Raw genomic sequence first — 14,295 nt, 5'->3', positions numbered from 1 at the left:
GCCTTTGCAGATGGTAAATGTTCTTAATAAATGCACTGTTAACAAGGACTTTTCTTTTTAACTACCCATTCATAAGTTATTCAGTAGAATAACTCATGAGTTATTCAGTAAAAATACTGAAGTTTTAGAAAACACCCATAATGAGTAGTTGGCTGATACAAAAGGAAGTTATCCCAGTTTACAGTCCCCTTCTAAAGGGATTGTTGTCCCTAGTGGAGTCCTAGCATTTTGAGGTTAACAAGGTAGTTCTTCGTGGTGGTTTTTCTTTGAATTAAAGAGGCTTAAAAATTCCTTAGTGTAAAAACTGTGTGTATACATATACTATATATATGATATGTAATATATGTGTACATATTTACACAATATCTATAAGCATAATATGTCTTACTTTCTATATACTTCCCCCAACACTTTCCAGTCAAGCCACAGTCTGTCTTTTTCACGGAGTCCACATCCTCTCCACAAGAACACCACTGTACCCTTTCCTCTCCTCTTCTAAAAAGGAACCTAACCAAACCACCCTTGCACCCACCTGTGGGGACGGTACTACGCAAAAGGGATCTTCCAAGCCTGTCTGCACCCAGTGGGCACCTCTGATGAAAGGGACTCTAAAATAAGGCATTTTTGCCTTAAAAGTGACTTTCAAAAGAGGGTCAATTATGTGTATCTATTTACATCATTCTGTCCAATTACGTCTACCTGCAGACGCATATTAAAATAATTACCTGGCAGAATAGTCTTTGCCCTAGCTAACCCCAGAAACCTTTTAAACACTTGCTGATGCAGATCGCCTGGAACTCAGCACTTCGCTGCTGCCGCTACCACCGGGAAAGAAGGAATAGGGTTCCCTGGAAAAGAGGCTGTCGGCCGGGTCTAAACTGCCAAGTCAACATCACCCGCGGCTGAACATGACATTGGGGCATGTGCCCGAGACCCTCATCTCTAAGATTCATGCCTGGTTTCCAGCAGGCCGCTTGCCCTCCGTTTCGTGCTCTGGGAGGGAAGAGCCGCGGCAGCCCCAAGCGGGAGCGCGGGCTTACCCATCCCGCCGCTGGGGTCCTGCAAGTCTGCGCCAGCCCTCCGTCCCGCCCACCGTCACGCGGACACGCGCTCCCTGCGCAGGGGGTTTCTCCAGCTTGCCTACGCGAGCGCAAGGCGATTCGTGTCTCTTTTCCTTGTGCGCGCGTAGCTCTTAACATCTCCGAAACATGAGCCTTGTCACAGAGTTTTGTGATCGTACACTTCGGAATACATACGCGGTCCAATGAATGGACTTAATCCGAATGAACTTGCCAGTTTATGTAAAGCCCTAGAAGACAGGGCCATCTCTTTCTTATCCCGGTGTCCACAGTACCCAGCCCTCGGCTTGGCACTGAGTGTGTCCCGAACGCATCAAAATAGAAATGACTATTTCTACAGTCATGAATGGTGTAGAAACCCGGAGCAAAGGCAGGCAGGAGCCTCGAAGGGCAGGGAGTGCGCGCCCCCGCCACCGGGGGGCAGTGTGGAGGGCGCGCGGGCCGCAGCGGCGCTCCACCGCCCGGTTCCCGTTAGCATATGTGCTGCCGAAGCGAGCGCCCGCCCGGTTCCCTTTAGACGGCGCTTCTCCTCAGCCCGACCTCCGGGCAGACACCCAGGACGCCGAGCCGGCCGGCCGCAGCTCCCGACACCACCGGGGACCAGAGGGCAGGGGCCTCGGGCCGGCACCTCGGGGCCGAGACAGGTGCAGCCGTCCCACCCTCGGCCTCCTCCTCCTGACTCGCGGGGGCCGCACCATGCCTCCCGGCGTGGAGGCACTGGACCTGCCGGCGTGGAACGGAACCTCAGGCCGGTCCTGGGGGCCGCACGGCAGGTCAGTACCCCCGAGGCGCTCTGCTCCGCCCCGCTGGGCGCGCCCTGGCCGCCAGCCCCCCTGCATTCCACGGTCCCTCCCCGGGGACCCCACCGGTCCTCCCCGACCCCTCCCCGGGCTGCTTTCCTCCTGGGGTCTTCTGGCTCCCGCACCTCCGCGCCATCGCCCACCGCCCCCGCCGGCCTCCGCTTCGCTGCCTCCCGCCCCCGGGGCTCCGAGAGGCCCGCGGGCTTACACGTGGAAAAAGTGCCCCAGGGCCCAAGCTGAGAAGCTCTCCGCCAGCTCAGCCCTCTGCCCTGCCCCGGCGGGAGGCGACGCGGCGGAGGTGGTGGCTCGGGAGGCGGGAACGCCCGGCCACGCGCCCCTGGGCTCCCGGCGCGCACTTCAGCCCTGCGGTCCCGCCACCCCCCGCGCCCCGCCGTGCCCACCCCCGGGCCCGGGTCTGCGCGTCCCGGGCGGCTGCAGGAAGGGTAAGAGAAGGGAGCGTGCCTGGAAGGGCTCCGACTTTAGGGGAGGCATGCCCGGGAAGGCCGAGATGCGTGTGCGCTGAGCGGTTTTTCCTGCTCGGAAACTCGAACGAAAGCTGTGGAAAGTTTTGAAGGCGGAGGCATGGCCCCGCAGCCTTATCGGTTTGCCCAGGCCTGGAACCTGGAGAGAGGATCAGGGGTTTTCAGGCTAACCGTGAGGTGAGGCGCCTGAGCTGTCTCTTGGAGGATGTCAGATTCTGGAGGAATTCTCATCAAGCGGACGGCTTTACTGTTCTAGACTAGAGCTTCCTTGCTGCCTTGGGAGTGCTTATATTAACTGCTTGCAGTTGGTTAAATAAGGCTAGGCTTTGCCTTCCGGAACAAACAGGCCTTTTCCTCAGGTGGGAGGGTTACAGTGTGGTTCCTCTGCCTTGATGAAAAGGCGTACAGTTCAGCCGGTTGATGCTGCCAAGGGGCCCCACCTCCGTGGTCAGAGCTGCAACCACCCAGCTGCGCGGCTGACCCCGGAGCGGGGTGTGGGGGGGAGTACAAACAGGCCTTGGCTCCCCCTCCTCTGCTCACAAATATAGAGGTGGGGCGTTAAATTTTCTTAAAATAGTGTAGAGACTCTCCTGCTTTTCCTGCGTGGCATTCACAGGATCATAAACGAACTTAATGCTAGCAAGGAAAGCCAGAATTCAGAAGGAGAATTTACTTGATCTCTGGTGGCTGTCCAGATAAGTATTTAACTAATTCCAAGCAAGCGTGGCATATACTTTTTTAGACTTTTGAAAGGCCGGTTTTTGTTGTTTTGTTTTGTTTTGTTTTTTGGCCAGTTTTGAATTAGAAGACATAACTTTGGTACAACTTTTTTGACAACCGGATACTTGTGAATGTTACAACAAAATGACCATCTCTCTTAAGACTAGATGTCTAGGGCGCCTGGGTGGCTCAGCTGGTTAAGCGACTGCCTTCAGCTCAGGTCATGATCCTGGAGTCCCTGGATCGAGTCCCGCATCGGGCTCCCGGCTCGGCGGGGAGCCTGCTTCTCCCTCTGACCCTATCCCCTCTCATGCTGTTTCTCTCTCTCTCTCTCTCTCAAATAAATAAGTAAATAAAATTTTTATAAAAAAAAAAAGACTAGATGTCTATTTTTAATGGGGCAGATGGGCAGAAATTATACATTTCTGCCCATCTGCCTTAGCTCTAAAAGCCTGTCCGGAAAGGTGGAGAGAAAATTGACTCTGGCTTTATTTATTGTGTTCTGCTTGGACTGATAAACAGGCTTGTGCTTACGGTGGGTGTGGTCTATAATCTTTCTCTCTCTTTTAATCTTTATGCCAGTATTTTTCTTAGCCTATTTCCTTCAGGGCTTAACCATTTGTATCCTTTCCGTGAGTATCTCCAGAGGCTCCCATTCTTACAGTATGGGACACATACTCAGCGGTGAAGCTTTTGTGAGGATTCAGGTTTGACATATATATGTGTGTGGGTCTGGTTGTGCAGTGCCAGTGGGAAAGAGGATTGTATCATTGTGAACTGAGGATGGAAGAAGGGGTCATTGAGAGAGAGGTGGGAGAAGTTGTCTAGACATCAGGATAGGAATTCTGATGTTTTATGTGGAAGGGACCAGCTAGCTCGTTCTCCGCAGAGCTGGGATGTTGGCTTCACACTTTCAGGAACTGCTCACCACCTCTGTGATGTGCTGACCAAACCGCCCAAGTTTGGGGGAATCCAGTAGCTTCTTCCTTTTGAGTCAGCAGTCTCAAGATTTTAGCTCATCTTCCTCTTCATACTTTGAGTCAAACTCCCATTACCGTAAACTTGGCCTTCTCCTGTAGCAAACCTTCCCTAAACCAGGTTCTGTGGCCTGGACCCTTTAAAAAGCACACACGTCCCATGCTTCGCCTGACTGTTCTCATGCAGAGGTCAACCTAATGGTGCCAATTTTATTTAATTTCCTGCACTTAAAAATCAGTAAATCCTGATGAAGTGTTTGAGGAGGCCATGTTTTTTTCTCTCAAAAAAAACATATCAAAAGTGTTGTTTTTTAACAACAGGATAATAAATATAAAATCTCTTAATGAAGCAAGGAGGAAGAGTAGGGAGACAAATTTCGAACAGAATGACAGAGAATAGAGAACTGAAAGTCAGGAATGATCGTATTCACAAGCTGAGCTCTTCAGGCTCGGTCTCTATTAGTGAAGTGAAACCCAGGATAAGACAGTCTTCAAAACTTAGTGGGAAAACAGGTGGCTTCTTGTAGCTACAACTTTCAAAGTAAAATCAGTGGCCAAAAGAAACCCTTTTGGCCAGGAAAGTTAGAAGTGGGATTTTCCCTAAGGCTGCGCTTAGCAGAGGCCAGGAGTCTAGGTTCCATGTGTCAGTTCTGAAGAATGAGATCACCCTTCAGGGAGCTCTTACATCACCTCTTGTGAGCTTCACAGAGAAAAGAAATTTTATTTCCAGACTTCATTCTTTTTTACGCAGACTGCAATATTCTTTTCAGGGACAAATGTTTAAAGCCAGGTTTTAGTTGGTTTATTTGTTTGCTTTGGCAATCATCTGGGGGGTTTTCTTCTCATTTTCCTTAGCCTACCCCTAGCTGAGCTTTCTACTCTGTTTTGATCTTGGGTCTCTGCCTCCTTTCCCCCCCTTCCCAGCTCCCAAACCCCAGGTGACAAGACAGCTTTGAGGGGGAGGGGGTGTGCCAATATTTCTGTCCCCTCAGTTGGGAGATGGCTACCTTTCTTTTTCTTTGAACGTTGTCTTTTGTGATCTCCCCTTGAATACATCTGGTGTTTCAGCCTAAAACATCTGTCAGGCTGTAATTGGTGACTAGTGAAGCTAAAGGTTCTGAAATATTGTCCTTGCTATAATTCCAGGAGACCCATAATTTAAGCAGTGGGCTTAAAAAAATCATGTCACCTATGGCGACTAGAGGGACTTGTTAGAGATAGAGTGAATCTAGGGATTCCCCAACTGACACTGAGGTGAGCTTGTCTGAAAATAAGGTCAATTCATTCAGTGGTTTGAGGAGAAGAGGATTAATTATGGCTTTATGGCTTTTAATTTCACTTTTCCTTAGGGATAGGCATCAGCATGACCCTGTTAAATTGGGCACTTATTGATATGTTAGAGAAAGCAAAATGTAAGGAGTGTCATAATTCCAGTCATCTTCTCAAGCTTTTTTTTTTTTTGAGAGGGAGAGATTGAGAGAGAGGATGAGTGGAGGGAGAAGGAGAGAGAATCTTAAGCAGCCTCCATACTGAGCGCAGAGCCTGATGTGGGGCTTGATCTCACGACCCCGAGATCATGACCTGAGCCGAAATAAAGAGTCAGAGGCTTAACTGACTGAAACACCCAGGCACCCCATCTTCTCCAGCTTTAAGTGCTTTTGGAATCCTGTATTGCTGAGAGATGGAGTTTTGCTTTACTTATCTCTGACCTAGGAACCTGATTGGTCAGGATGTGCTTTCAAAGGGGGTGTGACTTTTTCAGAACAAGCACTTTTAAAATGTGCAGCCCTAGTTCTGCTTTTCTGTTGCCCAGAGGCAGCAAAGTGGTGATGGGAGATGATTTTATAGGAACTTGGTGGCATGGTTGGTCATCTCTAGGGAAATTCCTTAAAGTTGTAGCATGCACATTTTTTATGAGTGGCTCTAGTGGAAAATGAAAAGCCCTACAGTCTTTCTTCCCGGTGCTTCTCAGGATTAGAATGAGCACATCATTTATGTTCTGAGAGCTATGCTTAGAAGGTAACCAAGGTTTCTCTCTCTGACTTTCTTTTCTTTTCCCTTTTTTTTTTTTTTTGGCTCCTGACTTCCTTTAATTGGGGCCTAACTATCCCAGAACCTCAGCTGTCTGGATCTCTCTCTTTCTCTCTCTCTCCCTCTCTTTCTCCCTCCTCTTCCCTCCCTCTCCCTTTCTTCCTCCCCCTCCCTCCCTCTGTCTCTCTCTCAGCAACTCAGCAAATCACAACAAAATCAGTTCATTTTAGGAACTGGAGTAGAAGAAAAAACCCAGTGTGGGTTGTTGGGATTGTTCTAAAGTCTTCCATCTGCCAGATTGCCCTGTGACACCACCCCCCCCCAACACTGAAGTTCAGTCTCTGCATGACTTCCCCACTTTCTCCCTCCCATATAAATGTTGGGCAGGGAAATGCTGGATTACCTGGTATGTATTATTAGATCCTTTTCGACATACCTTATTTTAACTCATAATGATAACTCAAGAATCTGTATGTCAGTCACCAAAAATCAAGAAAATGTGGAATACTTAAGAAAATTAAGATTACATATAACATGACTTCAAGAGATTACTAGGATTTTTTTTTTCTGGTTTATGCACTTTCAGACTTTTAAGATGCCTACATACAGATATAAATGTCAACATTTCTTGGAAAGATGGAACCTCAATATATTTATTTTATAACTTAAAAAAAAATTAACAATATGCATAGACATCTTTAGGCCAATACAAAGTTGCCAGTAGGGTTACAATGAACATTTTTGTAGCCATTGTTCTGACTGGTGCTTGTTCTAAAAAACTCACACCCCCTTTGAAAACATACTTTGAGGTTCACAAAGTTTTAAACATTTGTGGCATAAATCCAAAGAAGGTTGATTCCTAAATCACAGTTACTCTCCTAGATACTGAGTCCAAGTGCCCTTCAAAAATTTACATTTCCATCAATAGAGTTTTGTTGTCATTATTGATAAATAAAACTTAAGATAGATTTTCATCAATCTTGCTGTTAGTACATTTTTATTGTTAAATGTTTGCTGTCCTGTTCAGATCCTCAAGCCTGTTATTACACTGGATTGTCTTTTTCTTACTAATAACTCAGAGCTCTCTACAGATAATAGGTCGTAAGCTTTTCTGCCTGTTTAAATATATTACAGACCTTTTCCCCATTCTGTCTTTCAACTCCTCAAAATTGTAGATATTTGTATTAAGATCTGTCAGTCTTTTTCATTGGCTTCTAAATTTTGTCATTCTTAGAAAGACATGTCAAATTTGGGGCCCCTGGGTGGCGCAGTCGTTAAGTGCCTGCCTTCAGCTCAGGTTATGACCCCGGGTCCTGGGATAGAGCCCCGCAGCATCGGGCTCCTTGCTCCACGGGGGGCCTGCTTCTCCCTCTCCCACTCCCCCTGCTTGTGTTCCCTCTCTTGCTGTGTCTCTCTCTGTCAAATAAATAAATAAAATCTTTAAAAAAAAAAGTTCTATTTTATGCTTCAACCAATTTTATTTTTTTAGATGTATCTAAGTTTTACTTTTGTGTTTGGTTTCAAGGAGGACACTCATTTTCTTTCTCCCCAGTGGATTGCAAATTTTCATGATAACAATTCATGGAATCATTCATTCTTTGGAAAGACTTTAGTAATATTAATTGAAACACAATAGGGTTTCTATCAGCAAACCAAGCAACTAAATTACCTAAAACTCTCTTATGTATCTTGACTAAGTGAGCCTTTTCAGTATATTTTTAATTCAAATTTTCCTACCTGTGTTTTAGACTTTGCATTCTTGTTGTTGTATTGTTTTTATTATATTTGTTGCTGTTGCTGGCATTATTATTAATTCACCTTATCAGGTACCGGCCAAGGAAATGTTCATGTTGTCAGGGTTATTGTCTCCTTCATTGACTCATTTCTTCCCACCAAATGTTCATTGAATACCTATTATGTATTAGGTGCTCTGCTGTATGCTGGGGGATATAGTGATGAGCAAGACCAGGCCTTCATGCAGTTCTCTTGTAGGGAAGACCAATAAAGAATGTGATCTCAGTTATAAAGGAAATTCAGTGATGGGAGAGGCAGTGGGGAAAGATGAGACGGAGCCAGACATGCAGAGAGCTGGGGGCAGAGCAGAAGGACAGGTGAAACAGCAAATGCAAATGTCCAGATCAGGGACTGTTCCAGGGCCAGAAAGGAGGCCGTGGGGTAGTGAGGAAGGGGAAGGGTGGGTATGGGAAGGAGCGGGTAGGAGACTTTTAGGCAATGATAGGGGGGTTGGATTTTAGTCTGAGAGCAGGGGAAAGCCACTGTGGAGTTTTAAGCAGGGAAATGATAACTGACTTGGGCATTTAACATTACCCCTCTGGCAACCATGTGGGAAAGTGGGAGGCTGTTGAAGTTGTCAGGCGAGAGGTGACAGGGCATGGACCAGGGCGCTGCAGTGGTTAGAGAGAGATGGGGACTAATCCATGACGTGCTTTGAAGGAAGACTTGATCAATTGGGTGTGAGGATTGAGGAAAAGGAGGAGTCAAAGTAGGGCTCTGGAGCACAAGTTCCTACACTGACCTGCCCATTAGAATCACCTGAAAAGCTTATCAAAAATCTTGACGCTCAGCTCATAACTGGGCCCCAGTTAAATCAGAATGTCTAGGGGCTGGAAGCCAGGCACTGAAACCTTTTAAAAGTCTCCAGATGCTTCTACTGTATAGCCAAGGGGGAGAACCACTGATAGGGGAAGTGATTTCAGCTGAAACATCTGGATAAATGTGTGTGATCACTGCATTGAGCAGATGGGTGGAGAAAGGGTTGGGGAGGTGGTTGAGAAATCTATTAGACACATGGGTGGAGTTTCAAGGAAGAGGTTGGATAAGGGAGCCTGTTCAAGAGAGAGATTCGCTGGAGTGACAAATGTGAAAAGTCCACATCATGTGGGTAGTATTTAAAGCCACAGGACTGGGCAAAGTCTTCTAGAAGGGAGGACGGAGGATGGAGTATGGAAGAGCCCTGGGCTATGTCCTGAGGCACTCTGGCAGCTGAACTCAGATGGAAGAGGAGCCAGCAAGGAGGCTGGGAAATGCCCAGTGAGGTAGGCAGAAAAAGCAGGGGAGTGGAGTGTCCTAGAAGCAGAAAGAAGAAGTTGTTCCAGGGATGTAGTGGTCAGCGGTGTCAAATGCTGCCAAGCCCCTAAGCTGCAAGCCTGAGTAGTGGCAACTGGAGTCCACAGCAGGAGAGGGTTCACCTTGAGCACATCCACTGGGGTACAACAAATGGAAACCAAGGGTTTGCTCTAGACAATCTGAAGCCCAGAGAGACCCTGAGCAAAGTAAATGTTGGATTTCTTCCATCAGATGGCTTTACCTGTTTTTTCCTTCTCATTTTGATAACATGACCTTTTAGGAGTCTCCTGAATTTATGGATTAGGATGCTATTGTCTGCTAAACACCACACATTTCTAAATAAGAGAAATTATATCTGAAATACTAGTTTATTTGAACATAACATTTTTTTTTCTTCATTCCTGACTATCTTACAGGCCATGACTCCTTAAGAAAAATTTAATTCCAGGATCAGGAAGGAATACTGGAGGGGGTCAGTAAATTGGACTCTTTGGGGGCAGGTTGCAACTTTAGGGGCCCTTAGTTGTTGCCTCACTCATAAAATAAGGAGATGGGAACAGATAATCTCTAAGGTAGAGGATTTCAAACTGGGTGCACAGTAGAATAACTTGGGGAGCTTTTTAAAAGCCCTGATGCCCAGGCTGCACCCACACCAATTATGCCAGAATCTCTGTGGTTGGAAGCCAGGCTTCAGTGGTTTTCAAGTGCCCCAGGTGACTCTGTGTGTGGCCGATTTGGCAAACAGTGGCTCTGTGTTTTTGTCTAACTCTTATATTGAATTACCCTATTCTTGGGTGTTAATATATTCCCTACCTTCAACAAAATCAGGAAGAAGGGAGGAATGGATACTGGGTAGGCAGTTAGCAGTGTCTATCAAGGGAGGTCTCAAAATTTACCTTCCAGGTTTCCTTTCACAGGAAGGGAATGAGGGATACTCTCCATAAAAATGAGGTAGCAAAGGAAGTCCAGGAAATGCGGAATCCAATTTGGGAAGAAAGTGGAGAGAATTCCCAAATTGTTGGCCCTGAATAGGGATTAGGAGCAACCAGTGTGTAGGCTGGAGCAGGAGGATGAAGCTCCAGGAATGATGAGAAGAAACAAACTGACAAGTTGCCCAACTTATTTGACTGTATTGAAAGGAGCTGGTAGATTGAGCCAGTTTGGTGATAGACTCCTTATTGGTATGTTGAAAACTAAGCAAATGGGGAAAAAGGCAATTAATGCCAGAGCCTTCTTTTTACAAGAAAGAATTAAAAACGGGATGGTTGGGGGGGGGGCGGTGCCTGGCTGGCTCAGTCCACAGAGCATGCCACTCTTAATCTCAGGGTTGTTAGTTTAAGCCCCATGTTGGGCATGGAGCCTATCTAAATATATATATATATACACACACACACATATATATAATCACAGTGTACTAGTAGCTCAACTATGAAAAGTATTTGCATATTCACTTTGTAAATCTTAAATATTTATCCAAAAGTTTTATTAAAATTTTATTGGGACAATGAGTGGGGGAGGTGAATGTATATATTTGCTGGTGGGGAGCAGATATAAGAGCTAAAATCATCTTTTCCATGGGAGGATATAAATTGATGATATCTAAAAGAGTAATAAATAGTGGGACAATATTGAGAAATATTAAAATAAATAACTGAAGAGAAACATGAAAGAAGTTGCCTCGGAAGGAGTGAAAATCGGGGGTGGGGTTTGTTACAGTTCCTTTGAAATTATGTACACTATTAAGTTTGAGGGGAAAAAAGATGACATTGCGGGGGGTAGGTGAGACCAGATGATGCAGAGCTACCCAGATGTAGGTTCCTGGAAGGCTGGTGGTACTTACTGTTCCCTGTGCTAAGGATACGGGAAGGATAGATTTGGGAAGTGGTTCCCTGCTTCTGCTGTGTCATCCTCTGGGACTAGTAAGAGAGTTGTGAATTAGGAAGACCACTCTGTTCTAACACCACTGCATCAATACAAGATACCTAAGGAGTGATGTCTGTCAGAAGCTGGGGGAACAAACACCAATTTCTCCCAAGCTAAGGAGTTTATAATAATATCAGCAGGGTAACAAAAGAACAACCACATCTAAGCTCTGAAACACTAGAGAAGTCATCCCAAATATTTTTGATAACTTACCCCATCAATTTAAAGAACGTTCACCCCCTCTGAATGTATATTTGTATATTGTATGTAGAATCATATATACTATAAAACAGGTAAAATGAACATTTTTGGAGGGGGGGAAGGGACAGAGGGAGAGGGAGAGAGAGAATCTTAAGCAGGCTCCATGCCCAGGGTGGAGCCTGATTCAGAGCTCGATCTCATAACCCTGAGATCATGACCTTAGCCAAAGGCAGACGCTTAACCAACAGAGCCACCCAGGCGCCCCTAAAGAGTTTTCTTGATAAATCTGTTTCTTTTTTCCAGATTCTTTTCAGATCAGATCTGCTTTTCATCTTTTTTTAAACTCATGGCAAAGTTTGCACGAGGAGAGTTTTCTTGTTAACTTAGGTCCTTATTAGTTTCCCAGTGAGTCTCGTTTTTTTGCCAGGATCTTTATGTCCCTTGCCCACCTTGTGAGGGTTGACTAAACTGGATAGTATACTCCAAAAGTGCTTAAATGGGCTCACATAAGCCTTTAGTATTAGGACTGTGCTGAAAATCAGTGAGGCCACCACCGCAAGCCCCTATTTTGGGAACTCGCTTTCTTTCCCCCAGGATGCGTTGCCCACCTATGTGAGGCACGGGCATCCTTCGGTCTGACCAAGTGAGGGCAGTTTTGATATGCCAGACAATGATCCCTGTATTGAACCTTCTGTCTTTGCTAGGTTGTCCAGTTAGAAGCCCTAACCCTTTCTTCCCACATAGCAGTGAATGGTCTTAATTCTCCCTTGTAGGCACACACCCCTCTTTGGAGGCCACTGTGGTAGAAAACAATATTTTCTACCTCTTTTTGAGTCATGCAAGCTGAAAAAGTAGCAGCCTGGGCTGGTTAGCTTATTTGCTGAGCTGATTGTACTAATAGGAACAAGGTACCATCATTGAAACTGGTGTGTGCGTTTTTCTGAGGTAACGGTCAAAAGCTTTCACTGGTTCTCATAGGGGGTTATGACCCATGTGAGATTAAGAATTGCTGTAACTTGTTTTCTTTTACGTTTTTTAAAACTTCAAGCTTCCATAGGCTTTCTTAGTCATTGATTTATTAAAGCTGGAATTGCCCTTGGTCACACGATAGCCTTAAAATTAGCTGACATTACACAGTCCTGATTATCTGAGGGAAGAGTAGGTTTTCTGAATAACAGACAGTAACTTTGATGTGCTTCCTCTCTGACTTCTCCCCATAGTACTAAGGCTTGGGCTTCTTTCTTTCCCAAGTCCTGTTTACTTTGCCATTCTAGCATCTCTCGCTTTTATTTAGCCCATCATGCGGGTGAATTTCCATTCTATTCCAGATCTTGTTTTTATGTTCACCAGTACTGTACTTTTTCCCTCTGATACTTTGGTCTTTAACAGTGCTCTTTATTAAGCTTATATAATCCAGATCCTATAGTTTAGTGAAACATAAATAATTCATGAGTCATGATTGTTCTTATTTCGTGCAATTTCAATTTCACGACTATGCTGCAGCTGATGCGTCAGATTTAGATCTTCATTGATTTCTCTTCCTTAACTGTTTTTATGGTGCAGTTTCTCTTCCCCCGAATTGTGTTACAAGTTCTCCGCTCTCTGTCCTTTTCTCAATCCGCTGGTGATTTTCATCATTTGTGATAAAACTTGCAGTGTTTCTCCCGCTGACTTAATTCTTGCTTATAAAGTTGTGATTGCAGCTTCAAGCCTCCTGTACCAAACACCCAGCCTGGTGCTCAGCACAGGAGGGTGTTGGATGAATATGTGTCAAATGCAGGGATGTTTTAGTCCTGTGATACTCTCTTGCCTCTTTTGTTTTTTTAGTTTTCCTTCTTTTTCACTTTGCCCCATTTGTTTGTTTGCACCATTATATTTTTGTTATAAGATGTCTAGTTGTATGTGAGTGTGTGTTTAATACCCTTCACTGACCAGGGAAATAGGGCAGATCTACAAATTGGGAAGATCAGGGCAAGAACGAGCCCTCAGAAAAGTAAAGGTTAGCAAGCTTAAGCATTTACGTTATCCTTGAGATTCCGAATTCTTGAACCAAAATATCATTACCTTTTCTTCCAAACTTAGGTGTTATTTTTTTTGGTAGAGATTTATTTATTTACTTTGGGGGGGAGGGGCAGAGGGAGAGGGAGAGAGAATCTCAAGCAGACTCCCCGCTGAGCACAGAGCCCACTCCGGGCTCCATCTCACAACCCTGAGATCATGACTGGAGCCAAAATTGAGTCTGAACGCTCAACCAACTGAGCTACCCGGGCGCCCCCAGATGTTATTTCTAAACTTAAGTTGGACTTACTAAAAACAGCCATCTCATAACTTTATTATTCATATTAATTTTTTTCTGTATTTCTATTGATTACATTTGACTAGTACTATATTTCACCAGGTGGTTCCTGTATGCTTGAGGGGAAAGTTTTTCATGCTGTCTTTTCCATTTTTCTTTTCATCCTTCACCGTGCTAGAATTATTACAGCTGCTCTGTAAGTGAAAAACTTCCGGATGGACAGAGCTCTGTAAATAATTTAACACCATAAATGCTGATGTTTGTTCTCTCTCACTTTGTGTATGTGTGTGTGTGTGTGTGAATTACCTTTTTTTTTTTTAAGATGTTATTTATTTATTTGACACACAGAGAGAGCACAAGCAGGGGGAACAGCAGGCAGGCAGAGGGAGAGGGAGAAGCAGCCTCTCTGCTGAGCAAGAAGCCTGATGCGGGGCTCAATTCCAGGACCCTAGGATCATGACCTGAGCCGAAGGCAGACGCTTAACGACTGAGCCACCCCGGCGTCCCTGTGGATTATCTTCTTAATAAGGTTTCTTAGGGTAATGTTAACTTCAGTTACCATTTTTTGAACATTTAGTGGCCAAGTAGTCAAAGAAACCAGCAGCTGAAAGAATTATTTGAAGCCACTTGAAGCAGCTGGGGCACTGTCTTCTCTGGGCCTGGGGTGCTCAATGCGTATTTCAGTTACAACACAGAACA

General features: G+C 45.3%; 1 protein-coding gene across 1 annotated transcript in view; it reads left to right on the top strand.

The window, feature by feature from the left end:
* The first annotated feature begins 2,461 nt into the window (after positions 1–2,461).
* MCOLN2 (mucolipin TRP cation channel 2) overlaps positions 2,462–14,295 on the top strand; it is a 52,850-nt gene continuing 41,016 nt past the window's right edge. Inside the window, exon 1 of the mRNA XM_021690103.1 lies at positions 2,462–2,538. Within this exon, the coding sequence (XP_021545778.1) occupies positions 2,462–2,538 (77 nt within the window). The remainder of the gene's footprint in view (positions 2,539–14,295) is intronic.

The sequence above is a fragment of the Neomonachus schauinslandi genome, chromosome 4 (genome assembly GCF_002201575.2).
Source record: "Neomonachus schauinslandi chromosome 4, ASM220157v2, whole genome shotgun sequence".
NCBI classification, from domain to species: domain Eukaryota; kingdom Metazoa; phylum Chordata; class Mammalia; order Carnivora; family Phocidae; genus Neomonachus; species Neomonachus schauinslandi.
This window is presented reverse-complemented; position numbering and strand designations above follow the sequence as displayed.